The sequence below is a fragment of the Lolium perenne genome, chromosome 1 (assembly GCF_019359855.2).
Source record: "Lolium perenne isolate Kyuss_39 chromosome 1, Kyuss_2.0, whole genome shotgun sequence".
Lineage (NCBI taxonomy): Eukaryota > Viridiplantae > Streptophyta > Magnoliopsida > Poales > Poaceae > Lolium > Lolium perenne.
Genome location: NC_067244.2, coordinates 231,003,889 through 231,031,217, shown reverse-complemented (window position 1 = coordinate 231,031,217; position 27,329 = coordinate 231,003,889). Strand labels below are relative to the sequence as shown.

General features: G+C 44.6%; 1 protein-coding gene across 1 annotated transcript; it reads left to right on the top strand.

Annotated features, from left to right (window-relative positions):
• Positions 1 to 3,664: 3,664 nt before the first annotated feature.
• Positions 3,665 to 8,159, top strand: LOC127326506 (putative leucine-rich repeat receptor-like protein kinase At2g19210). Its single transcript, XM_051353356.2, has 12 exons — positions 3,665 to 3,791; positions 3,881 to 4,439; positions 4,522 to 5,018; positions 5,124 to 5,262; positions 5,422 to 5,493; positions 5,591 to 5,662; positions 5,752 to 5,832; positions 5,904 to 6,339; positions 6,423 to 6,549; positions 6,686 to 6,754; positions 6,841 to 7,033; positions 7,380 to 8,159. Exons 1-12 carry the CDS (start codon positions 3,680 to 3,682, stop codon positions 7,867 to 7,869), a joined length of 2,847 nt encoding a protein of 948 aa, XP_051209316.1. The 5' UTR covers positions 3,665 to 3,679; the 3' UTR covers positions 7,870 to 8,159.
• The last annotated feature ends 19,170 nt before the right edge of the window (positions 8,160 to 27,329 follow it).

The following is a 27,329-nucleotide window of genomic DNA, read 5'->3' as shown; positions in this document are numbered from 1 at the left end:
TACTTATAATCATCCATATTACTTGTATTTCACTATCTCTTCGCCGAACTAGTGCACCTATACATCTGACAAGTGTATTAGGTGTGTTGGGGACACAAGAGACTTCTTGTATCTTAATTGCAGGGTTGCTTAAGAGGGATATCTTTGACCTCTACCTCCCTGAGTTCGATAAACCTTGGGTGATTCACTTAAGGGAAACTTGCTGCTGTTCTACGAACCTCTGCTCTTGGAGGCCCAACACTGTCTACAGGAATAGAAGCGTGCGTAGACATCAGTCATCTGATTAGCTTGCAAGCATGTGACTAGGTCACAAGAGATGACATACCACGGTACGAGTAAAGAGTACTTGTCGGTAACGAGGTTGAACAAGGTATAGAGATACCAATGATCGAACCTCGGACAAGTAAAGTATCGTGTGACAAAGGGAATCGGTATCGTATGTAAATGGTTCAATCGATCACTAAGTTATCGTTGAATGTGTGGGAGCCATTATGGATCTCCAGATCCTGCTATTGGTTATTGGTCGGAGAGGAGTCTCGACCATGTCTGCATAGTCCACGAACCGTAGGGTGACACACTTAAGGTTTGATGTCGTTTTAAGTAGATATGGAATATCGAATGGAGTTCGAATTTTGTTCGGAGTCTCAGATGAGATCCAGGACATCACGAGGAGGTACGAAATGGTCCGGAGAATTAGATTCATATATAGGAAGTCACTTTCCAAGTTTGGAAATGATCCGGTGCATTTATGGAAGACGCTAGAATGTTCTAGAACCTTCCGGAAGAAATCACCATGGAAGGTGGAGTCCCGGTTGGACTCCACCAACCCTAACCAGCCAACCAAGAGGGAAGGTGGAGTCCATGGTGGACTCCACCATCTTGGCCGGCCAAGAAGGGGGGAAAGGGAGGAGTCCATGTCCCTCTAGGTTTCGTCCATATGGAAGGTTTTGAATTGGGGTCTAATTCAAACTTTTGGGCAAACCCTAGGAATTCCACCTATATAAAGAGGAGGAGAGGGAGGGGGCCGGCCACACCAAAGCCCGCCGCACCACCCAGGGCTCCCAGGCCGGCGCCCCCTCTCCCAAATCCTAGCCGCCCCCTCCTCCCACTTCTCTCGTAGAGCTTAGGCGAAGCCCTGCCGGAGATCTCCACTGCCACCGACACCACGCCGTCGTGCTGTCGGGATTCCGAGGAGGATCTACTACTTCCGCTGCCCGCTGGAACGGGGAGAAGGACGTCGTCATCAACACCGAACGTGTGACCAAGTACGGAGGTGCTACCCGACTGTGGCACCGTCAAGATCTTCTACGCGCTTTTGAAAGCGGCAAGTGATCATCTACAGCAACAACGAGATCTAATCTCGTAGGATTTGGAAATCTTCGAGGGTTAATCTCATGATCTTCTCGTTGCTATCATCTTCTGGATTGGATCTTGGCTTGTTGTTCGTTCTTGCGGTAGGAAATTTTTTGTTTTCTATGCTACGAATCCCATCACTATATTTATTTGTCCCAATTATAGTCATGATTTTGTTCTAGATAGTCAAAAAAGTCTAAGTCGGTCGCACGCGCAAGCCACATGTGGTTGGCGACGATAGGCTCGCATATATAGAGGATGTGAGGTTGAAAGAGATAGAAGATGATGTGCAATTGCCAAACGGGGGGGGGGGGGGGGGGGTTGACGACTAGTGGCCCGCTGCTGTTGACGCCCTTCCTCCAGGCCAGCGCAAGGATGCCAACTCCCTCATCATGCTAGTTATCCCCTCACTTTGGCTTGCGTAATGCCAGGGTTTTTGATGGGAAGTCGTCCACATCAGTGGTGGTGCAGACCCTGATCTTAGACACGTGGAATTCTTGCCTCGTTTGTACAGGTAGACGGATTAGAGACGTTCACTGTGGTAGCACGATGCTCTGCGCTTCATAGCCAGCGCCAGTTGTGGCACTCTCTGTTGTATGGGCTCTTTGCCCTTACTATCATGCTTAATATAATACGCGCAGATCTCCTGCGGGTTCATAAAAATAGTGGTTCACTGAGTACGAGTTGACAGATGCGCATGTGTATTCCATCCCAATCTATTCCACTAAGCATGCTGGCTACCGCGTGGAAAACTAGTTAGATTTTCTGGTTTTTCACCTTCAACGGCATGAGAAGTGAGCCTTAGAAAGCAACTCCATTGATTTTTTATAAACATGCATTACTACTAGCCATTAATATATTCCCTTTATCTAAAAAAATGCATTACTACTAGCCAGAAATAATGTGTACCTAGCTAGCCTCTGGCGAGGCACGGGTAGGGCCACCTTCCCCTAGCTTATTCATGTTGAGACTTGGAGTGATCCATAAATTGTAATAGTCTCGAAAAGTCATATTGGAACATGGGCACCAGTGCTCTCACCATATTAAAAAATTCGAAAATTATATTTATATGTTTAAAATAATTATGTACCAAAATTCTAAAAGTACATAATGATGTACCCCACTAACCTACAAAATCTTAATTTCAAATGTTTTGTTTTTTGACCTATACAAAAATGACAAAATCTGTTTTCTTTTTGTAGATTTGAATCATTACCCTCAGATCTATGCATTTGTTATTTTTGTGCAGCCTAAAATACACATGATTTTCAGTTGAAAATTTACACGATTATGGGATACAATACCAGCTATATCATAATTTATTTTCAGATTTTTGTGAAGCTTAGAAATATGATTTTTAATTTATTTTTTGAAGTGAGATCACTGGTGCTCATGTGCACCAAATCTCTGTCCTAATAGTCTCTAATACTTTCTATTAATGCAACAGAGGCAGCGCCCTGCCTTGTTCCAAAAAAAAAATGATGGCCATCGCGATAAACCTGCCAGCCCAGGAAGAATTTTTGACAAAAGAGATCACATGGCCGAGTGAATTGCCAAAAAGGATCATCTCAAAAAATTATTTTCAAAAAGGACCACCTACACCGTGGCGGCACGCGTACCAAGCGACACGTGTCGCCTGCCGCCACAGCAGGAGGCGGCAGGGCTGCCACCATTGCCCGTGGCGGCACGTCCACACTGATCAATGAATAGTGCCCTGATCGATGAACGGTGCACGTTAGCTACAAAATTTGTTGATTTTATCTTTTTTGCTGAGCCCGAATTTTTGCACAATTGTAGTGCATAGAGTTAGCTACATGGAGGTATTTTCGTATTTTTTGAGATGTTTAAAAAAAATTAAAATGGGCTACTGGTCATCGATCAGGACATTGTGGACATGCCGCCGTTGGCCGTGGCGGCAGGCAACACGTGCGCCTAGCACGCGTGCCGCCACGGCGCATGTGGTCCTCTTTGACAATAATTTTCGGAGGTGGTTCTTTTTAACAATTCACTTGGTCAGATGGTCTCTTTTATCAAAAATTCGCCCAGGAAAGGTCAAAAGTCCACTGTCAGCATGCTGCATTGGGCGTTTTCCCAGCGAAGTCGTTTGCTTTTGAATCGGATGAAGTCAACCCATCGCCCATGTGATCTGTGTCCCAACTTGCCTAGGTAAGTATGCTACTTCCACCTCTTTACACGAACTGATAGCTTGCAATGCATGTGCTGTCAGATTAGTGATTTGTCTTATCGGTTTTCGCTGGGATATACTACCATATGAGCCATCTAGAGTTAGGGATCATTGTAGGTGCTGGGATATAGTACATGCGCGATGGTAGGACCATGGCCGAGATCAGGAATGGCGGCGCCGGGGCTGCCGTTGCTTCTTCTTCTCGTCTTCGCCGGCGTTGTCCTTCCAGTCCATGGCCAGGCCGATAACTTAGGTGGGCACATCATACACATGCTTTGATCTTCAAATCTAATTCGGCTGAAGATGCTTATTGTCTATATGTGGCTGCGTCCCAATATGCAGGTTTCGTAAGCATCGACTGCGGCCTGCCGGTGAGCGCCTCCGGCTACTTGGACAACGCCACCAAGCTGAGCTTCGTCTCGGACGCCGGCTTCATCGACGCCGGCACCAACTACAACATGTCGGCCGAGTACATCACGCCGTCCATGGGCAGGAGCTGGCACACCGTGCGCAGCTTCGCCGGTGCCAGCGCGCGGAACTGCTACACCCTCCGATCCCTCGTGTCTGGGCTCAAGTATCTCATCCGTGCCACGTTCATGTACGGAAACTATGACGGCGTCAATAGGGTGCCCGTCTTCGATCTACACGTCGGCGTCAACTACTGGACCACCGTGAACATCACCGACGCCGACACGCCGGTCATGGTGGAGATTATCACCCTCATCGCCGGCGACCGGCCGGCGCAGGTGTGCCTCGTCAACACCGGATCCGGCACGCCATTCATCTCCGGCCTGGGCCTGAGGCCGCTCAAGGACTCGCTCTACCCGATGGCCAATGCGACGCAGGGCCTCGTCCTCCTCTCCAGGTCCAACCTCGGCACAGGTGACAGTAAAGTCATCAGGTGAAAACAAGGCATCAACCTGTCTCCGTCACCACCAATCTTGTTGTGCAAATCCGTTATAAACGTGGGTACGTCCGTGCAGGTTCCCCGACGACCCACACGACCGCTTCTGGTTCCCGGAGAGCAAGCCGACGGAGTGGTCGGAGATCGCGACGCCGTTGAAGGTGCAGCACTACGACAACGACAACTTCGACGTGCCGTCGGCAGTGATGCAGACGGCCGTCACGCCCATCAACGCCTCGAAGCCCATCGAGTACAGCTGGGACGCCGAGCCAAGTGCTAAGAACCCGGCGCCCGGGTACATGTGCATCCTCCATTTCTCCGAGCTGCAGCTGCTCCCGCCTGGCGCCGCGCGACAGTTCTACGTCAACATCAACGGCATCCTCGCGCTCGACAACGGCTTCACGCCAGACTACCTCTACTCCGACCCCGTCCACAGCACCCGCGCGTTCGACGGCTTCCACCAGTACACCGTCTCGCTCAACGCGACGCCCAACTCCACGCTCCCGCCCGTCCTCAACGCCATAGAGATCTTCTCCGTCCTGCCCACCACCGGCGTACCCACCGCCGCCCAGGACGGTAAGAAATCGATAATTTGATGCACATGTATGTGATGGATGAAGCGAATTGTATATCTCAGCTGATAGAATTTTGTGCTCCTGCTGCTGCTGTAAAATGCAACAGTTTCTGCCATCACGGCGATCAGAGGCAAGTACCAGGTGAAGAAGAACTGGATGGGAGATCCGTGTGTGCCTAAAACTTTCGCATGGAACGGATTGGGTTGCAGCTATGCTGTTTCCAGCCCACCGAGTGTCACAGGCTTGTGAGTAGTAAAATTCTGAATGTTTTTTCCTTTTTTTTAAACGAGGGCAAAAGGCTTGACCTATTCGATTAGTTAAGAGAGAAGTTTTACAATATTGCAAATAGTACTACTACCTGGAATGATCTCAGATGCTGATGTATATGTGTCTATATGTTGTAGGAATCTATCTTCCAGTGGTCTGACTGGCAACATGTCAGCTTCTTTCGCCAGCCTCAAAGGTCTACAATACTTGTAAGAAGGAGATACTCAATGTTCATTTTTACAATACTCAATGTTCATTTTTACAAGCTATAAATTGTTCTTTATGCGCCACTTTTCTAATTTGCAGGGATTTGTCGCGCAATAATCTGACGGGTTCAATCCCTGGCATCCTTTCGCAATTGTCTTCACTCACATTTTTGTAAGGAAATTCATTGTGCTTAATTTTTCAGTACATTCCCTTGTAATGAACTATTGATTTGATATATGAATTTTTTTTGTTTCCTTAAGAGATTTGACGGCCAATCAGCTTAGTGGATCCATTCCTTCTGGACTTCTGAAAAGAATGCAAGACGGCTCTCTAACACTTAGGTTTCTACTACACCATAAAATTTTCAAATTATGGTTCTATAATCTTAATTGTCCTATTTTTCTTTCGCTAGATTTGGTAACAATCCCGACCTCTGCAGCAATGGTGAATCCTGTCAGCCTCCGAATAAGAAGAAAACCTCACAGGTTGCCATCTATGTTGTTGTTCCGATAGTGGCAGTTTTGATTATTGTGCTTTTGTTAGTACTACTCATTTGCATACTAAAGAAAAAGAAAGGAAGAGCAGCAAGAAACAGCGTTAGGCCGCAAAACGAGGCGAGCATCGCACTGTCGCGCACTCGGGGAAGCAATGGACACAGCCTGGTGTGCCTCGAGAATCGCCGGTTCACGTATGCTGAGCTGGAGGCCTTTACAGATGGTTTCCGCCGAGAGATCGGCCGAGGAGGTTTTGGGAAAGTTTACGATGGCTTCTTGGAGGATGGAACACAAGTGGCTGTCAAACTGCGGTCTGAATCTTCAGATCAAGGTGTACAAGAATTCCTTGCAGAGGTGAGATCTCCTCAACTGTAGCTGATGCAGAGAAAGTTCTAGATTCAGTTTTCTGATGAATTGATCTTGTTGGGTTAGTGCAGGCTCAGACCTTGGCTAAGATCCATCATAAGAATCTCGTGTCCTTGATTGGATACTGCAAGGACAGGGAGTACATGGCCCTTGTGTACGAGTACATGTCTGAAGGTGCCCTACATGAACATCTTAGAGGTATGCAAATTATTCAGATAATTAAACTTACAATCTTTAAGGTCATTCATATATAATCTACATACAGAACTGAAAAGTATCTGACAAACGAAACTACCAGAGCATGCTAGTAATCTGACAATCTTTTACATTGCAGGAAAAGAGAATAGTATGAGATGTTTAACATGGGGGCAAAGACTTCATATCGCCCTGGAATCCGCACAAGGTGAACTTTTGATTCTTGATTTTATTCTCGTCAATACATTTATCAGTGCAAATCCTGAAGGTGATCTGATCGTACTTCGACTTTAGGACTTGAGTATCTTCACAAAGGGTGCAACCCACCCCTCATCCACAGGGATGTGAAGACGTCAAATATCCTGCTAAATGCAAACCTGGAGGCCAAGATAGCCGATTTTGGCTTACTCAAGGCTTTTGATAGCGGCGGTGATACCCATGTTTCCACAGCTAGGGTAGTTGGCACACGTGGTTACCTTGCACCCGAGTAAGCCTTCCAAAAATTTGATGATCATTATGCTCTATATCAAACATCTTGCCAATTATTAACATCTGAAGTGATTTACCATCCCATACAAATACTTATGTGCATGTATAGAATTCATTTGATACCTTATTATCCTAGGAGGAACAAATTCAACCCTTGCATGGCCCCTAATTTTTCAAACTAACATAGAAAGTTAGTAACTTCATTCTGCATGAATCCAATTATCCAATTCTTCTTCGTGAAATATCTAAAAATTTCCGTGAATCAATGATGTTCTAAAGAACTCAGGTTGCACAACTGTTCTTGTTTAAACTCAGATTCTCATATCCATACCAAACATTTCTAGGTACCTAGCAACATATCAGCTGACCAGCAAAAGTGACGTGTTCAGCTTCGGCGTAGTGCTACTGGAGATAGTCACAGGGCAATCTCATCTCCTAAATGACCCGGAGCAGACCAGCATAATCCAATGGGTGCAACAACGTCTCGCCCGTGGAAACATCGAGAGTGTGGTCGACGCCCGCATGAGTAGCGACTATGATGTCAACGGTGTTTGGAAAGTCGCCGACACGGCGCTTAAATGTACTGCTCAGTCGCCGGAGCATCGACCCAACATGACTGACGTTGTGGCACAGCTGCAAGAGTGCATTGACCTCGAGGCCGCCCGATGTGACGCGAATGGCCGGTTTTACTCGGCAGGGAGCGGCGGCAACCCAAACAGATGTAGTGGATATAACACTGATATTTCCAGTGAAGTGAGTCAGAGAAGTATTGCATTTGAGATGGAGCGTTTGGGTAGAATGCCAACAATGTCTAATGGTCCAGATGTGAGGTGAGGAAGAGGTTTTGGAAAATCGATTTGCATCCGCCACTGGTCTACTGGTTTCTTTGATTTGTTGTCTCTTCACGGAATTCAACATAGTTTTTTATGTTCTTATTAGAAGAAATGCAAATGTACAAAGTGCAACAAATGTTCATACATTTAACAGGTACTGTTGAATTTTCTCAATGTTTCGAGCAACACTGATATAGAAATTCTAGGAATAAGATCTATATTTATCTTCTGCTTTCCCAACAATTTTATGCAAATGTAAGGCTCGTGATGTAGATCGTAAGCTCAAACATATGGAGGGCGCATATTGATTCTAAGTGGTGCCTTTTTCGGTCCGTGCTGCATGGTGAGATCTCCAATGGGGACATGCTCGTCGTCTTGGGGTTTTTTTTCGAAATGGGCATTAAAACCCTGGCTTCTGCATCATGATGATGCACACGATCTTTTATTGAACAGTTACGAGTACAAAGTTTTAGAGCATCTCAAGCATCGCCCAAGATTGATACAAGAATCAACAAGCAAAAGAAACAAAGCAAAAAAAGACTACGCATCAATGTAGGCCTAGTGTGTCGCCAACCAGCCTAGCATAAGATATCCTGAGCGATCATCTGGAGCCGTGTGCAGCCAGTAGCCATAGCATCCCGCTGCCCCTCTAGTGACAGCAGAGCCCACAGCTGAACCCAATGTGCCACCATATGGATAACATGCAAAAAGTGAAAAGATTGTTTTTTGTTAAAAATAATATCATTTCTCGCCATTCATATAGACCAACATAAGGCAGACACCCCAGTACGGATGAATGCCTTAGATTATCTATCAACTCCATTTAACCAATTACCAAACATATTCGTAATATTGGTTGGAGGAGGAAGATCAAATGTGAAATTGACCGTACGCCCAAAGTAGTTTAGCTAAAGGACAAGTTATGAAGAGGTGTTCAATAGTCTCCTGCTCTCTGCAAAAAAGACATTTCGTACACCCATTTCATCGATGTTTAGCTAAATTATCTTTAGTAAGCAAAACCTTATTACTCAGAAACCACATAAATATTTTTATCTTAAGTGAGACTTTAACTTTCCATAGGTATTTTCTCAAGAAAGGTGTGTGGTCATTCATAAGATCTTCATACATAGGGTATTTGACCGTAAACAAGCCATTAGTTGCCAAACTCCAGACAAATCGATCGTTTTCCTCATTTAGATTAACCGCCATAAGTTTTTGGCATAACTCTAATCACAAAGTCCATTTGTTACCCACCAACAGCCTATATTCAGAGGTGTTTAAGCTAACACATGGGCTATCGTTACATTCTTGTGATGCACAATATTATATAAAGATGGATATTGTTGGGATAATGGTAATTTTCCTAACCAAGTATCTTCCCAAAAACGAGTTTTTGCTCCATTGCCAACTTTGAAAAAACCTCTACTAAAGAAATCATCCTTAACCCCATCAATCTCTTCCACAAAGGAGAGTCAGTAGGCTTAGCTGTGACCTCAGATAAGGTTCTTTGTCTTAAGTATTTATTATGTAGCAGTTCTTGCCACATCCCATCCTCATTAAGAAGTTTATGAAGCCACTTACTCAACTGACATCTTTTTTTGAGTTCGAGAACCTCAATCTCTAACCCCCCTTGATCTTTGGGTCGGCAGACAATATTCCATTTTGTAAGTCTATATTTTCTCTTTTTTTCATTGGACTGCCAAAAAAATCTCGACCTATAGAAGTCTAGTCTTTTCCTTCCCCCAACAGGTATCTCTAGAAAGGACAACATAAACATAGGTAAGCTTGTTAAAACTGAATTGATAAGAACAAGTCTATCCCCATAGGACAGTAATTTGCCTTTCCTGCACCCCAATTTGCTTTCAAATCGGATCTCCACTGGATTCCAATTAGAATTCCTGAGTTTTCTATAATGAATAGGAAGACCTAAGTATCGAAAATGTAAGGAGCCAGCATCGCATCCAAAAATTTGCTTGTACTGATCAACCCCATCCTTTGCCTTACCAAAACAAAAAATTTCACTTTTGTGGAAATTTATTTTAAGTCCTGAGAGCTCTTCAAACAGACTGTTGCGGTCAGAAACCCACCGGCGAGCAACGACGGGCAACACAGGAGAGCCGGGAGCAACTTAGGGCTGCGGCTGGCCCTGGTCCCTTCGAGCGACGGCCCGCAAAGACTCCGGCACGCACGTCCGATGCTGGTGCAAGGGCGTGCCACCTGACCTATACCTGGTCAGGAAGGTGATGAAGATGCCTCGCTTAGTTTCCTGCATGGCATACACGTAAACATTAAATACGAGCCTCGATCGGCTCTCAGGTTATCCTGTGAATCGGCTCAAAGAGCCGATCCACCCATGATTCGCACGAGGTGTACGAATATATGGTGGTCCTGCTTGATCAAGATAAAGCTAAAACGATCTACGACGATTTAGGGTTTTCACCGCATAATCGGATCATCCTACTCGTGATTGGGCCTCGCGGTCACGCACGGTGATCGTAAGCCGATCCTAGACAAGGCCTAAAAACCAACACGAGGTTGATCCCCGGAACATCCTGTCTAGGGCTAGCAAACTACACCCTACGCGCCGCTGGATCCTCCAACCCTTTGTAAGGCCTAACTATGCAGATATTAAACTAATCCTTGAAGAACAAGGAGCAACCATAACGGATCGGATCTACTAAATAATAATCAAGCGGGGTGCCGCCCCTACACCTAAGATAGGTGTAAGGGCGGCTAGATGTCTAAGGGTTGCACTACGACAGCATATGATACGAAGAACAATGCTAACCCTAACACATCTAAGATAACTACGTTGCTCGCCATCAAAAAGGCTTCAGTACGAGCAACGCATGAACAACGAATAAACTTGTACTGCCTAGGCAGCATGATGCTTACCCGGAAGAAACCCTCGAGACAAGGGAGTTGGCGATGCGCCTAGATTGATTTGTGGTGAACGTGATTGTTGTTTATTTCATAAACCCTAGATATATATTTATAGTCCGTAGACTTTCTAACGTGGGAATAATCCCAACCGTGCACGAGCCAAACTCTATCGTATCCTACTATATTACAGATACATGGGCAAACTAGCCCAAACTTTGTATAAAAGGCCGATTCACATATATTCTTCCATGTATAATCTTCAAGCTCATCATGATCGCGGCCCACCTCTAACTCGGTCAAATTCTGGTGATAACACATGCCCCCCTGGTTTTGGAATTGATAATTCCAAAATCACTCTGATTCTCTTCGTCGGGTCATGTCGTGGCAGAGCAGAACCGTCGCAGCACCCTTCATCATGACGCCCTACCTTCTCAATTTCTCCGCGTGATTTGACCGTTGTTTTCTTTTCTTCTTTTTTTGGGCACCGCCTCCTCGGAAACTGCTGTGGCATTGAATCTCTACTATATCCCCTTTATTTAACTGCTCTGAACAGTTCGCCACTTCATCCCCTTGCTTTGCTCTGTCCATCGGCACCCAAAAATCCTCCATCTCCCATAGCCATGTCTTCTTCTTCTTCCTCCTCCGCCTCGTCGGATCTTTCTTCCCAGTCCTTTTCCTCTTTGTCCTCCTCCACGTCGTCAGCCTTCTCTGACTCTTCCTCATCTCGCGAGCCGACGCCGGAGTGGGGCTCGCTGGCGGCGCACGACATACTCGTCGCATCGGAGTGGGACAAGGAGGAACATGATTCCTCCATCTGGTCCGAGGATGACAAATCCTTGACCGATGGAGAGGACGACCATCAGTTCCTCGTCGAGGGGGAGGAGGAGGCGGAGAGCGAGGACGACCGCTTCTCCTGGGATGATTTCACCTCCTCCGAAGAAGAGGCGGAGGAGGACGACGACGACTCCCTCGAAGGCTACCCACCGGCGAAGCGCCTCCGCGTCTGGTGGGACGACGACAGCGATGACGAGGAGGAGGAAGATGAAGCTCCCGTAGAAGGTTACGGGAGCTCCGATGAGGAGCCTATCAGCAGCTGCGCCGGCGGCAGCGACGACGACGACGAAGGCAGCAACGGCCCTTAGATTAGGGACTAGTAGTAGTAGTCGGCTTTTGTCCTTTCTTCCCTGAGCAATCGGCTCTTTCTTTGTAAGAAATACCGCTATTAATGAAGAAAATATTCCTCAATTAATTTTGCTTTCTTGTCAATTTCACCGATCGTCGAACGAAGTCACTGTACGGAGAGCCGATGGCAAGGCATCGGCTTGCACTATCAACGCAATTTGAGGTCAAGCCGTCGCCTATTCACGCGGACCAACAGGTCTAACTCACATCCAAACCATCCTCCAACCTTAAACGCGCAGACTGAACTCCTCAGCAACCCACTAGGAGATTCATCCCAAATATCATGATTTCTGGTCTGAACCGATTCGTTAACCTGCTTAATTGAGCTTATTCCTCTAGAGTCGATAGCAATGTATCGGCTTTATTATTCTGAAGTCGATGCCCGTGCATCGGCTGTAGTCGCGTACTGTTGTCTCCGTATGTTTTCTCAAGTCGATGTCTGCGCATCGGCTGTGATTTTTTTTTTACTGGCCGATTTAAAATCGGCCTCCATACCTTACTGCCCATCATCCCACATGCTTGGGAAATACTTCTTGAGGTGTTGACCATTGACGCCATCGGGAACTTAACGCCGTCCAACTGTTCCAGCATGTATGCATTACCCTTCAAGGCCTGGACGACTTTGTACGGACCGTGCCAATTAGGAGACCATTTGCCATATGCCTTGTCCCTAGTTCCTAACGGCAACACAGCTTCCCATACTAGATCACCAACTTGAAACTCCTTTGGTCTAACCTTCTTATTGTAGGCACGAGCTACCCTGGCTTTGTTCTCTTTAATCTTCTCCAACGACCAAAGCCTAAGTTCCGTTGCGTCCTCAATAGTGTCACTCATCAAAGCTGCATGTTCTTCAGCCGTTAGATCATTTTGAAACGTGACACGTCTTGATCCAGCCGTAATTTTCCAAGGTAATACGGCTTCCTGTCCATAGACGAGCTGGTACGGCGAAGTTTTTATAGCTCCATGGCACGACATGCGGTAGGCCCACAAAGCTTCTGATAACTTTTCATGCCAATCCCTAGGGTTCTCGTCAATTTTTCTCTTGATCAGCTTGATCAAGCTCTGATTGGACGCTTCAGCTTGCCCATTGGCTTGAGCATAGTATGGAGATGATCGGATCAGCTTAATCCCCATATCATCGCAGAACTTTCTGAATTCTTTAGAAATAAAGACCGAACCTCCATCGGTCGTGATAGTTTGGGGAATCCCGAACCTATGAATGACGTGTTCTTTCACAAACTTGATCACATCTTCTGATTTCACCTTCTTCATAGGGACGGCTTCCACCCACTTGGTGAAGTAATCTGTGATAACCAAAATCCATTCATGTTTTTTACTCGACGCCGGATGGATTTTGCCGATCATATCCATGCCCCACCCTCGAAACGGCCAAGGCTTGATGATAGGGTTCATTGCTGATGCGGGTACCATCTGAATCTTCCCGAACATCTGGCACGCTTGGCACCCCTTGTAGTAATTGAAGCAATCTTCAAGCATGGTGGGCCAATAAAACCCTGATCGCCTAATTAGCCACTTCATCTTATGAGCCGACTGATGAGTTCCACAGGCGCCCTCATGCACCTCATGTAAGAGCCGATTAGAATCAGTTGGTCCCAGGCACTTGAGTAGTAACCCTTCCAACGTCCTGTAGAACATGTCGTCTCCTATGAGGACATACTTCATGGCTTTGTATCTTATCCGTTTAGGTGCCCCCCGAGCCGAATCTTTTAAGTAATTGAAGATTTCGGCTCTCCAATCATCCTGTTCCAGGAACTGCACCTGAACTTCTGACCCGTCAGATATGTCTATATAGCCTGACTCCATTTGTGCGAGATTGTTGGCCTCAGTGTTTTGGGATCTTGGGATCCAATTAAAGTTGATGTACCGAAACCGTGTCATCAACTCACGGCATTCCACCCAATATGGGAAAAGCGATTCACTCTCGCACTTATATTCATCCGTGAGCTGGTTAATCACCAACTTGGAGTCTCCAAAAAGCTCTCATCGTCGCTCCGGCTTCCAATAACAACTCCATTCCCTTACGCACTGCCTCATATTCCGTGACATTGTTGGTGCAAGGGGTAGATAGTCTGATGGAAAAGGAGTATGCTGCCCCCCGAGGCGACACGAGCAGAATGCCGATGCCACAACCATCGTCGCAAGTCGATCCATCGAAGAACATAGCCCATGCACGTATAGACAGTGCTGCTATATTGGTACTGATCCGTTCAGCTATGAGATCGGCCAACGCTTGCCCCTTGACTGCTTTTGCAGGCTGATACCGAAGATCGAACTCTGACAACGCAAACATCCACTTACCAAGTCGGCCTTTCAAAACAGGGGCCGACAGCATGTGCTTGACAACGTCTGACTTGCATATGACGATGATCTCTGCCGTCAAAAGGATGTGATGAAGCTTGGTGCAGGTGAAGAACAGGCAGAGGCAAAGCTTCTCGACCTCAGGATACCTTGTCTCCGCGTCCAACATCCTTCTGCTGAGGTAGAAAACGACCTTTTCAACACCCTCGTAAAGTTGCACCACCACCGAAGCGATGGACGTGTCAGCTACTGACAAGTAGATGTAGAACGGCCTGTCTTGTTGGGGCGGAACTAGCACAGGCGGCGTCATCAGATACCGCTTAATCTCATCAAACGCCTGCTGCTGTTCTGCCCCCCAGTGAAACTCGTCATCAGATTTAGTTTTCACCAGTGCCATGAACGGCTCGATTCGTCCTGACAGATTAGAGATGAATCGTCGGACAAAATTGATCTTGCCGATGAGACGTTGGAGTTCCTTCTTCGTGGTGGGCGGCTGCATGGTACGCACCGCCTCTTGACTTTTCAGGCCGATCTCAATTCCCCGTTCATGAACCAGAAAACCTAGGAACTGACCAGCCGTCACACCAAAAGCACACTTCTTCGGATTCATTCTCAGTCCGAACTTCCGAGTTCGGTCTAGGACGCGCCGTAAATCATCCAAGTGTCCCTCCATGGAGACAGAGTTGACTACCACGTCGTCGATGTAGATTTCCACCAACTTGCCGATCAGATCGTGAAAAATATAATTCATGGCTCGTTGGTACGTTGCACCAGCATTCTTCAACCCAAAGGTCATGACTACATATTCAAACAAGCCTACTGCCCCTGGTACTCTGAATGCGGTCTTGTGTATATCTTCTGGAGCCATGAAGATTTGGTTATAGCCGGCGTTGCCATCCATGAAGCTCAATACCTTGTGGCCAGCAGCTGCATTGATCAATGTTTCTGCCACAGGCATCGGATATTCATCTTTTGGAGTGGCTCTGTTGAGATCTCGGAAATCGATGGCCACCCGCCATCAGCCGTCCTTCTTCTCTACAGGAACGATACCGGAGATCCACTCAGCATACCTGCATGGCCTGATGAACCCGGCGGCCAACATCTTCTCGATCTCTTTCTTGACTTCTTCCAGAATTTCGGCCCTCATCTGACGTGCTCGTTGTTGGAACAGCCGAAATCCTTTCTTAAGGGGGAGCCGATGTTCAATGATGCTCCTGTCTAACCCAGGCATCTCTGTGTAATCCCATGCAAAGCAATCTAGGTATTCTTTCAACAGAGCTATCATCTGACCCCTGAGCTGTGGATCTAACTTCCTGCTGATAAAAGTTGGTCGCGGCTTATCCCCAGGACCGATGTCGACTTCCTCTAGCTCATCAGCCGATGTAAACCCATACCCTAACTTCCCGTCACCTGTGAGGTCGACACCAAATGCAGGGAGATCGTGTGGCACGGATAGTACGGGCTGATTGCTGGAATCGGCCTTCCTCTTGATCGTAACCAGGATTTTCTGGAAGTGTCGGGACCGATCGCGTGGAACGGCTCCCTCCTTGTCCTCGCCATGAGAGCAGCTGCCCTCATCTCCGTCCTTACCAGGGTGGCGCCCAAGTCCTACCATGTTGATGTTGAACGAGAATCTTGGCTGGTACCTCCCGGGGTATGTGCACTCCACCATGTCGACGGCGTATGCCGGCGAATTCGGCACTTCCGGTGTTGTCAATGTGAATGGCGACGGTGGACGGGATTGGAGCGGCATCTCTCCTTGGTAGGTCCCGAGAGCTGGTCCTGACGGAGAGCACTGATGCCTCATGATTTCCTGGATCATCCGAAAAGCGACACGCTCCAAAGTGTTCACCAGGCTCTCAAAATGGCGGTGCAGCGAGTGAGCCACCATGTAGCTAATCTCCTGACGCAGGGATCTGGTGCGTTCTTCTGACGGGGCGGACAGGTCCACTCCATCGAGCGCGCCTTCAGGTGAGAACCCTTTCCACCTGACGCCATGTGAGCGGGTTCTGTGAAAAGAGCCGATGAGGTCGGCTTCGAGGATAGCTTTGACCTCGTCATACTTCTTCTTGAGCTCCTCGGTCAGATCCTCGTACGTGACTGGGGTGCCGTCCGCCATCTCAGATGTAGATGGCGATGTGGTTGATGTCGATGATTATCCCACCGGGCGTGCCAGAATGTGTTGCGGTCAGAAATCCACCGGCGAGCAACGACGGGCAACACAGGAGAGCCGGGAGCAACTTAGGGCTGCGGCTGGCCCTGGTCCCTCCGAGCGACGGCCCGCAAAGACTCCGGCACGCACGTCCAATGCTGGTGCAAGGGCGTGCCACCTGACCTATACCTGGTCAGGAAGGTGATGAAGATGCCTCGCTTAGTTTCCTGCATGGCATACACGTAAACATTAAATACGAGCCTCGATCGGCTCTCAGGTTATCCTGTGAATCGGCTCAAAGAGCCGATCCACCCATGATTCGCACGAGGTGTACGAATATATGGTGGTCCTGCTTGATCAAGATAAAGCTAAAACGATCTACGACGATTTAGGGTTTTCACCGCATAATCGGATCATCCTACTCGTGATTGGGCCTCGCGGTCACGCACGGTGATCGTAAGCCGATCCTAGACAAGGCCTAAAAACCAACACGAGGTTGATCCCCGGAACATCCTGTCTAGGGCTAGCAAACTACACCCTACGCGCCGCTGGATCCTCCAACCCTTTGTAAGGCCTAACTATGCAGATATTAAACTAATCCTTGAAGAACAAGGAGCAACCATAACGGATCGGATCTACTAAATAATAATCAAGCGGGGTGCCGCCCCTACACCTAAGATAGGTGTAAGGGCGGCTAGATGTCTAAGGGTTGCACTACGACAGCATATGATACGAAGAACAATGCTAACCCTAACACATCTAAGATAACTACGTTGCTCGCCATCAAAAAGGCTTCAGTACGAGCAACGCATGAACAACGAATAAACTTGTACTGCCTAGATCGCAAGATGCGATCTAGGCAGCATGATGCTTACCCGGAAGAAACCCTCGAGACAAGGGAGTTGGCGATGCGCCTAGATTGATTTGTGGTGAACGTGATTGTTGTTTATTTCATAAACCCTAGATACATATTTATAGTCCGTAGACTTTCTAACGTGGGAATAATCCCAACCGTGCACGAGCCAAACTCTATCGTATCCTACTATATTACAGATACATGGGCAAACTAGCCCAAACTTTGTATAAAAGGCCGATTCACATATATTCTTCCATGTATAATCTTCAATCCCATCATGATCGCGGCCCACCTCTGACTCGGTCAAATTCTGGTGATAACACAGACATAGAATTAATTTCATATTAACCGCTTTCAAGAGGTCATGCTCCAAAAAAAGTATTGTATCATCAGCACATTGTAATCTAGAGATGCCACCCTCAACAAGATGAGGAATAAGCCCCCCAACTTGACCATCACCCTTCGCTCGTTTAATTATGATGGCTAGCATATCAACTACAATATTAAAGAGAATTGGAGAAAACGGATCTTCTTGCCTCAAACCCTTTTTTGTCTGAAAATAATGACCAATATCATCATTTACCTTTTGATACGTCTCCAACGTATCTATAATTTCTGATGTTCCATGCTAGTTTTATGACAATACCTACATGTTTTGCTCGCACTTTATAATGATTTCATGCATTTTCCGGAACTAACCTATTAACAAGATGCCGAAGTGCCAGTTCCTGTTTTCTGTTGTTTTTGGTTCCAGAAAGGCTGTTCGGGCAATATTATCGGAATTCGACGAAACAAAGACCAAATATCTTATTTTCCCCGGAAGGTTCCAGAACACCGAAGGAGAGTCGGAGGCGGGCAGCAGGGGCCCACACCATATGGCGGCGCGGGTGGCCCCTGGCCGCGCCAGCCTATGGGGAGGGGGCCCCGTGGCCCCTCCAACTCCGCCTCTTCGCCTATAAAGTCCCTCGCGACCTAAAACTCGATACGAATTGATGAAACTCCAGAAAGACTCCAGGGGCGCCACCGCCATCGCGAAACTCCAATTCGGGGGACAGAATCTCTGTTCCGGCACGCCCCCGGGACGGGGAAGTGCCCCCGGAAGCCATCTCCATCGACGCCACCGCCTCCATCATGCTCCGTGAGTAGTTCCCCCATGGACTACGTGTTCTAACAGTAGCTAGTTGGTACTCTCTCTCTCACATGTACTTCAATACAATGATCTCATGAGCTGCCTTACATGATTGAGATCCATCTGATGTAATCGGTGTTGTGTTTGTTGGGATCCGATGAATTGTTACATTATGATTAGTCTATCTATAAAGTTTGTGAAGTTATTGTTGCTGCAATCTTGTTGTGTTTAATGCTTGTCACTAGTGCACGAGTGGCATGATCTTAGATTTAAGCTCTATAATTATTGCTTAGATTGTATCTACAAGTTGTTTGCACATATTTCTGTCCGGAACCCGAGGCCCCAAAGTGACAGAAATTGGGACAACCGGAGGGGAAGGCTGTGATATGAGGATCACATGTTTTCACCAAGTGTTAATGCTTTGCTCTGGTGCTCTATTAAAAGGAGTACCTTAATTGCCAGTAGATTCCCTTGAGGCCCGGCTGCCACCGGCTGGTAGGACAAAAGATGTTATGCAAGTTTCTCATTGCGAGCACGTATGACTATATATGGAAAACATGCCTACATGATTAATAATCTTGATGTTCTGTCTTAATGCTATTTCAATCCTATCAATTGCCCAACTGTAATTTGTTCACCCAACACTTGTCACTTGTTATTGGAGAGGTACCACTAGTGTAGATCGCTGGGAATCCCGATCCATCTCTCATCATCATATACTCGTTCCTATATGACATTGGAAGTAGTATCAACTATTTTCTGGTGCCATTGCATCTGTGTTACTGTTACTACTGCTGAGTTACTGTTACTATTGCTCTCATATTACTGCGAATTTCACATCACCCCTGTTACTAGTGCTTTTCCAGGTGCAGGTGAATTGACAACTCAGTTGTTAAGGATTATAAGTATTCTTTACCTCCCCTTGTGTCGAATCAATAAATTTGGGTTTTTACTTGCCTCGAAGACTGTTGCGATCCCCTATACTTGTGGGTTATCAAGACTATTTTCTGGCGCCGTTACCGGGGAGGCATAGCTCTACTCATAAGTTCACCTGGGGAGTACACTCTACCTCTCTCTCTGTTTTTATTTTATTTTATTTTGTTTTGCTTAGTTTACTTTTGTCTAGTTTATTTGTGCTTAGTTTATTTCTGCCTAGTATTATTTTGCTTAGTTTACTTTTGTCTAGTTTATTTTTTGTCTTGTTTTATTTTTCTCGTATACCCAAAAATCCATAAAAATTTGAAAAACCGAAAAATTAAAAACTGTTGCTATGGGAGAACCCACAACCTATTTGGAGCTTATAGAATTATATAATAATTATAGAGAATCAAGAACGGGTAAAGTCATGAGTGCTGTGATAGAAAAATTGAATACAATTGCTAAAATCTTGCTTAAACGCCATGATATAAACTGTTGCTCTAAACAGGATACTAAACATCTGAAATTCCAATGTGGCTTTAGTGAAGAAGTTTTAATTAAGAACTATAATTGGAATAACTATATTCTTTTTGGGTTCGAAGAGGTAGAACAATTTGTCTTATTTATGGGAGCTTCTGAGATAGAATCCTTCATGGCTAAAAATTATGAAACTTGTATTGTTTGTAAGGACCTTAAAGATTATGTCTCTTCTATCCTTAATTTTTGCGTAGAAAGTTACAGCGGTAATCCTTATATCATTTATTATAAAGAGAGACTCATTAATGCACAAGAATGCACTCACAATTTGCAGGAACCTGTAAAAGAAGAAATTGATGAACCTGAAAGCTCATTGGATGAAAAAGAGGAGGAAATTGATGAACCTGAAAGCTCATTGGATGGAAAAGAGGAGGAGAGTGATGAACAAAAGGAGGAAGAATGGATTAGCTACCCATGCCAACCTTCTAATGAGAGTAACTCTTTATCTCTTACACTATTTGATTGTCCTTCATGCTTACCAAAGGAGGATGAATGTTATGTTCCTGTGGATTCTCTTGAAATATTCCCTATGAGTAAAACTTGTGAGAATAATTATGCTACTGTTATCTATGATAATCCATGCTATTTTGATAAATCTTATGATAATGCTTTGTTTGTGCCTGATATCGAAATGCATGGTACTAAAGAGTTTTGCTTAGCAAATGTTTATGATAAAGCTCTAGATGATGGTCCTATGTTACTTGATAATATTAATTGTACTACTAATGAGAATGGGATTGAAGAAGTCTTGACTTTATCTAGGAGTCCCATATCTCTTGAGATTGATCAATCATCTTGTTATATTATTGATTGATACGTCTCAAACGTATCTATAATTTCTTATGTTCCATGCTACTTTATTGACAATACCTACATGTTTTATACACACTTTATGTCATATTTATGCATTTTCCGGCACTAACCTATTAACGAGATGCCGAAGAGCCAGTTGCTGTTTTCTGCTGTTTTTGGTTTCAGAAATCCTAGTAAGGAAATATTCTCGGAATTGGACGAAATCAACGCCCAGGATCTAATTTTTCCATGAAGCTTCCAGAACACCGGAGGAGATACGAAGTGGGGAGACGAGGCGACGCCACGCTAGGGCGGTGCGGCCCAGGCCTTGGCTGCACGGCCCTACTGTGTGGGTCCCTCGCGTCGCCCCCTGACCTACCCTTCCGCCTACATAAGCCTTTGTCGATAATAGTTCCAGTACCGAGAGCCACGATACGGAAAACCTTCCAGAGACGCCACCGCCGCCGCCAATCCCATCTCGGGGGATTCAGGAGATCGCCTCCGGCACCCTGCCGGAGAGGGGAATCATCCCCCGGAGGACTCTTCACCACCATGGTCGCCTCCGGAGTGATGTGTGAGTAGTTCAGCCCAGGACTATGGGTCCATAGCAGTAGCTAGATGGTCGTCTTCTCCTAATTGTGCTATCATTGTTGGATCTTGTGAGCTGCCTAACATGATCAAGATCATCTATTTGTAATGCTACATGTTGCGTTTGTTGGGATCCGATGAATAATGAATGCTATGTTATGTTGATTATCAATCTATCATCTATGTGTTGTTTATGATCTTGCATGCTCTCCGTTATTAGTAGAGGCTCTGGCCAAGTCGTTACTTGTAACTCCAAGAGGGAGTATTTATGCTCGATAGTGGGTTCATGCCTCCATTAAATCTGGGACAGTGACAGAAAGTTCTAAGGTTGTGGATGTGATGTTGCCACTAGGGATAAAACATCAATACTATGTCTAAGGATGTATTTGTTGATTACATTACGCACCATACTTAATGCAATTGTCTGTTGTTTGCAACTTAATACTGGAAGGGGTTCGGATGATAACCTGAAGGTGGAATTTTTAGGCATAGATGCATGCTGGATAGCGGTCTATGTACTTTGTCGTAATGCCCAATTGAATTTCACACTACTCATCATAACATGTATGTGCATTGTCATGCTATCTTTATTTGTCAAGTGCCCAACTGTAATTTGTTCACCCAACATGCTATTTATCTAATGGGAGAGACACCACTAGTGAACTGTGGACCCCGGTCCATTCTTTTACATCGAATACAATCTACTGCAATACTCGTTCTACTGTTTTCTGCAAACATCATCATCCACACTATACATCTAATCCTTTGTTACAGCAAGCCGGTGAGATTGACAACCTCACTGTTAAGTTGGGGCAAAGTATCTTGGTTGTGTTGTGCAGGTTCCACGTTGGCGCCGGAATCCCTGGTGTTGCGCCGCACTACACTCCGCCGCCATCAACCTTCAACGTGCTTCTTGACTCCTACTGGTTCGATAACCTTGGTTTCTTACTGACGGAAACTTGCTGCTGTACGCATCACACCTTCCACTTGGGGTTCCCAATGGGCGTGTGCTTTACGCGTAAACAACCTAAATTTCTGGCGCCGTTGCCGGGGAGATCAAGACACGCTGCAAGGGGAGTCTCCACTTCCAATCTCTTTACTTTGTTTTTGTCTTGCTTTACTTTATTTTATTTACTGCTTTGTTTGCTTTTTTATATCAAAAACACAAAAATATTAGTTACTTGTTTTACTTTACTTAATTCCATGCATGTTTTTATTTCACTAGTTAGGCTTAATGGAAAACAACAAAAATATTAGAGATCTTTATAGTATTTATCTTGAGTTAGGACATGAGGTGTTTGAAGAGAAATTAAAAAACCTATGGAACTTTATATGCGTGCTAATGGCGATGTTATTAGTATGAATGCTTTGAACACCATTGTTGCTAATGCTATGGAAAATTCTAAGCTTGGGGAAGCTGGTTTTGATAAGTATGATATTTTTAGTCCCCCAAGCATGGAGGAGAAAATTTACTTTGATGATACCTTACCTCCTATATATGATGATTACAATGATGACTATCATCTACCTACTATTGAGGAGAAAATTAATTATGATTATACTATGCCTCCTATATTTGATGATTATGGTGATAATGATAGCTACCTTGTTGAATTTGCTCCCACTACAATTAATTGTAATGACTATGCTTATGTTGGGAGTACTAATTATTTTATGCATGAGACTCATGATAAGAATGCTTTATGTGATAGTTATATTGTTGAGTTTGTTCATGATGCTACTAAAAATCTTTATGAGAGAGGAAAATATGGCTGTAGAAATTTTCATGTTACTAAAACACCTCTCTTTATGTTGAGAATCTTGAAGTTGCACTTGTTTTGTCTTCCTATGCTATCCACTTTGTTCTTCATTGACTTGTTTATTTACAAGATTCCTTTTCATAGGAAGTGGGTTAGACTTAAATTTGTTCATACTTGCTTTTTGATGCTCTCTTTACTTCAATTCTCATCCTTATGTGAGCATCATTAAATTTACTGAGCCCATCTTAATGGCTATAAAGAAAACACTTCTTGGGAGATAACCCATGTTTTTATTTTACTACAGCAATTTTGTTTTATACTTGAGTCTTGGAAGTTATTATTACTATAGCAACCTCTCCTTATCTTTATTTTATAGCATTTTTGTGCCAAGTAAAGTCTTTGATAGTAAGGTTCATACTAGATTTGGATTACTGCGCAGAAACAGATTTCTTTCTGTCACGAATTTGGGCAGTGTTCTCTGTAGGTAACTCAGAAAAATCTGCCAATTTACGTAAGTAATCCTCAGATATGTACGCAACTTTCATTCAATTTGAGAATTTTCATTTGAGCAAGTCTGGTGCACCTAAAAAATTCGTCTTTACGGACGGTTCTGTTTTGACAGATTCTGCCTTTTATTTCGCATTGCCTGTTTTGCTATGTTTGATGGATTTCTTTATTCCATTAACTTTCAGTAGCTTTGTGCAATGTCCAGAAGTGTTAAGAATGATTATGTCACCTCTGAACATGTGAATTTTTGATTATGCACTAACCCTCTAATGAGTTGTTTTGAGTTTGGTGTGGAGGAAGTTTTCAAGGATCAGGAGAGGAGGATGATACAATATGATCAAGGAGAGTGAAAGCTCTAAGCTTGGGGATGCCCCCGGTGGTTCATCCCTGCATATTTCAAGAAGACTCAAGCATCTAAGCTTGGGGATGCCCAAGGCATCCCCTTCTTCATCGACAACATTATCAGGTTCCTCTAGTGAAACTATATTTTTATTCCATCACATCTTATGTGCTTTACTTGGAGCGTCTGTTTATTTTTGTTTTTATTTTGTTTGAATAAAGTTGGATCCTAGCATTCATTGTGTGGGAGAGAGACACGCTCCGCTGTTGCATATGGACAAATATGTCATTGGCTTTACTCATAATGTTCATGGCGAAAGTTGAAACTGCTTCGTTAATTGTTATATGGTTGGAAATGGGAAATGCTACATGTAGTAATTGGTAGAATGTCTTGAATAATTTGATACTTGGCAATTGTTGTGCTCATATGGATCATGTTTAAGCTCTTGCATCATATACTTTGCACCTATTAGTGAAGAAATACATAGAGCTTTCTAAAATTTGGTTTGCATGATTGGTCTCTGATACGTCCAATTTGCATCACTATTTTATATCATAATTTGCTGTTATTCATTGATATATTTCATATTGGAACACAATACTTATGTTATTTCATCTATTTTGCATGTTTCATCATTATTGGAGGATCAAGCACCGGAGCCAGGATTCTGCTGGAAAAAGCACCGTCAGAACGCAATATTTCGGAAGATCAGCTGTGGAAGGAAATTATACCAAAAATCCTATTTTTCAAGATGACGAAGGAAGCCAGAAGGAGGAGCCAGGAGGACCCAGGGTGGGCCCACACCCTAGGGCGGCGCGGCCCATGGCCTGGCCGCGCCGCCATGTGGTGTGGGGGGCCCACAGCCCCTTTCGCCTCCTTTTCTTCGCGAAATCCTTCGTCCCGAAAACCTAAGCCACAGAGGGTACCTCGCGAAGAGTTACAGCCGCCTCTGCGGGGCGGAGAAGACCAGAGAGAAAAGAGCTCTCCGGCGGGCAGGAATCCGCCGGGGAAATTCCCTCCGGGAGGAGGAAATCGACGCCATCGTCACCGTCATCGAGCTGGACATCATCTCCATCACCATCATCATCATCTCCACCATCATCACCGCCGTCTCCACCGCTGGACACCGTCACCGCCGTAGCAATTTGGGTTTGATCTTGATTGTTTGATAGGGGAAACTCTCCCGGTATCGATCTCTACTTGTTGTTGATGCTATTGAGTGAAACCATTGAACCAAGTTTATGTTCAGATTGTTATTCATCATCATATCACCTCTGATCATGTTCCATATGATGTCTCGTGAGTAGTTCGTTTAGTTCTTGAGGACATGGGTGAAGTCTAAATGTTAGTAGTGAACTATGGTTGAGTAATATTCAATGGTATGATATTTAAGTTGTGGTGTTATTCTTCTAGTGGTGTCATGTGAACGTCGACTACATGACACTTCACCATTTATGGGCCTAGGGGGATGCATCTTGTACTCGTTTGCCAATTGCGGGGTTGCCGGAGTGACAGAAACCTAAACCCCCGTTGGTATATCGATGCAGGAGGGATAGCAGGATCTCAGAGTTTAAGGCTGTGGTTAGATTTATTCTTAATTACTTTCTTGTAGTTGCGGATGCTTGCAAGGGGTATAATCAAAAGTATGTATTAGTCCTAAGAAGGGCGGTACATTAGCATAGGTTCACCCACACAACACTTATCATAACAATGAAGATTATTTAGCCGTATGTAGCGAAAGCACTAGACTAAAATCCCGTGTGTCCTCGAGAACGTTTGGTCATTATAAGTAAACAAACCGGCTTGTCCTTTGTGCTAAAAAGGATTGGGCCACTCGCTGCAATTGTTACTCTCGCACTTTACTTACTCGTACTTTATTCAACTGTTACATCAAAACCCCCCGAATACTTGTCTGTGAGCATTTACAGGGAATTCTTCATCGAAACTGCTTGTCAACACCTTCTGCTCCTCGTTGGGATCGACATTCTTACTTATCAAAAATACTACGATACACCCCCTATACTTGTGGGTCATTAAGACTATTTTCTGGCGCCGTTGCCGGGGAGTGAAGCGCTATTGGTAAGTGGAATTGGTAAGGAAAACCTTTACTGTTGTGCTGATTTTATTTCTGCATGCTGCTATAAGTCATTATGGAGAGATCTTCTCTTCAATTTTTATTTGGGAAATCTACTACTACTGCAACGGTAGTGGATGAGGCGCCAGGTGAGGAAGTGATACCATATAAAATACCTATGAAAATTATTGAACGTGTTATGGATAACCGCTATGAAGGGGATGGAACTGTCCACCCTGGAGATCATTTACTGTTCTTACATGAATTATGCGGTTTATTCAAGTGTGCAGGTATTGCTATGGATGAAGTGAGGAAGAAACTATTCTCTTTATCGCTGTCTGGTAAAGCAGCGCATTGGTATAAATTACTGGATAATGGGGACTCTCTTGAATGGAATGATATTGTGCCCCGGTTTTATTCTAAGTTCTATCCTCCAAGTGAAATTCACAAGGATCGGAACCGCATATATAATTTTTGGCCTCATGATGGAGAGAGTATTGCCCAAGCTTGGGGGAGATTGAAGTCTTTAATGCTCAAATGCCCCATTCATGAGCTTCCTGGTAATGTTATTATTGATAATTTCTATGCAAGACTTTCTTTTCAAGACAAGACCTTGCTGGATACTTCTTGTTCTGGATCATTTACACGCAACAAAGAAGAGTTTAAAAGGGACCTTCTTGATCGGATCCAAGAAAATACTGAAGGTTGGGAGAACGACAAGGACAGAGAATCAGGTATAATTTATGATTATAAATGCATTGAAGCTTTTATGGATACTGATAAATTTCGTAATATGAGTGCTACATATGGTCTTGATTCTCAAGTTGCTGTAAATCTTTATAAAGCTTTTGCCTCTCATTATGAATTGCCAAAGAAGAATTTTGATAAGTATCATGAACCGTATAAAGATAAAATTGATTCATCTATTAATAAATGCGTTGTAGTTGAAACTGCTGATCATGTTATTCCTGAAGCTTATATTGAAAAAACTCCTTTCCCTGCCAAAATGAAGGAGTACTCTGTTATAAATAGTGCGGTTCATAAAAGTGAAAAGAAACCTGTAGAACCTGAAGAACAAATAAAAGTTGAACCTGCTGTTGCAATAGTTAAAGATCTTGTAACTGAAAATGTGTAGGATGGTCATATTATTTTCTGTGAAGATGCTTCTAATATTGTTTCACATCCTAATAAACCCAAACAAGCTAGTGTTCCTATGCTATCTGTTAGAATTGGTGATCATTGCTATTATGGATTATGTGATATTGGTGCAAGTGTTAGTGCTATTCCTTATGAGCTTTACACGGAGATTATGCACGAAATTGATTCTTGTGAACTTGAAGATATTGATGTGGTTATTCAGCTGGCTAATAGAGAAACTATTTCTCCAATTGGTATTGTTCGAGATGTGGAAGTTTTATGCGGTA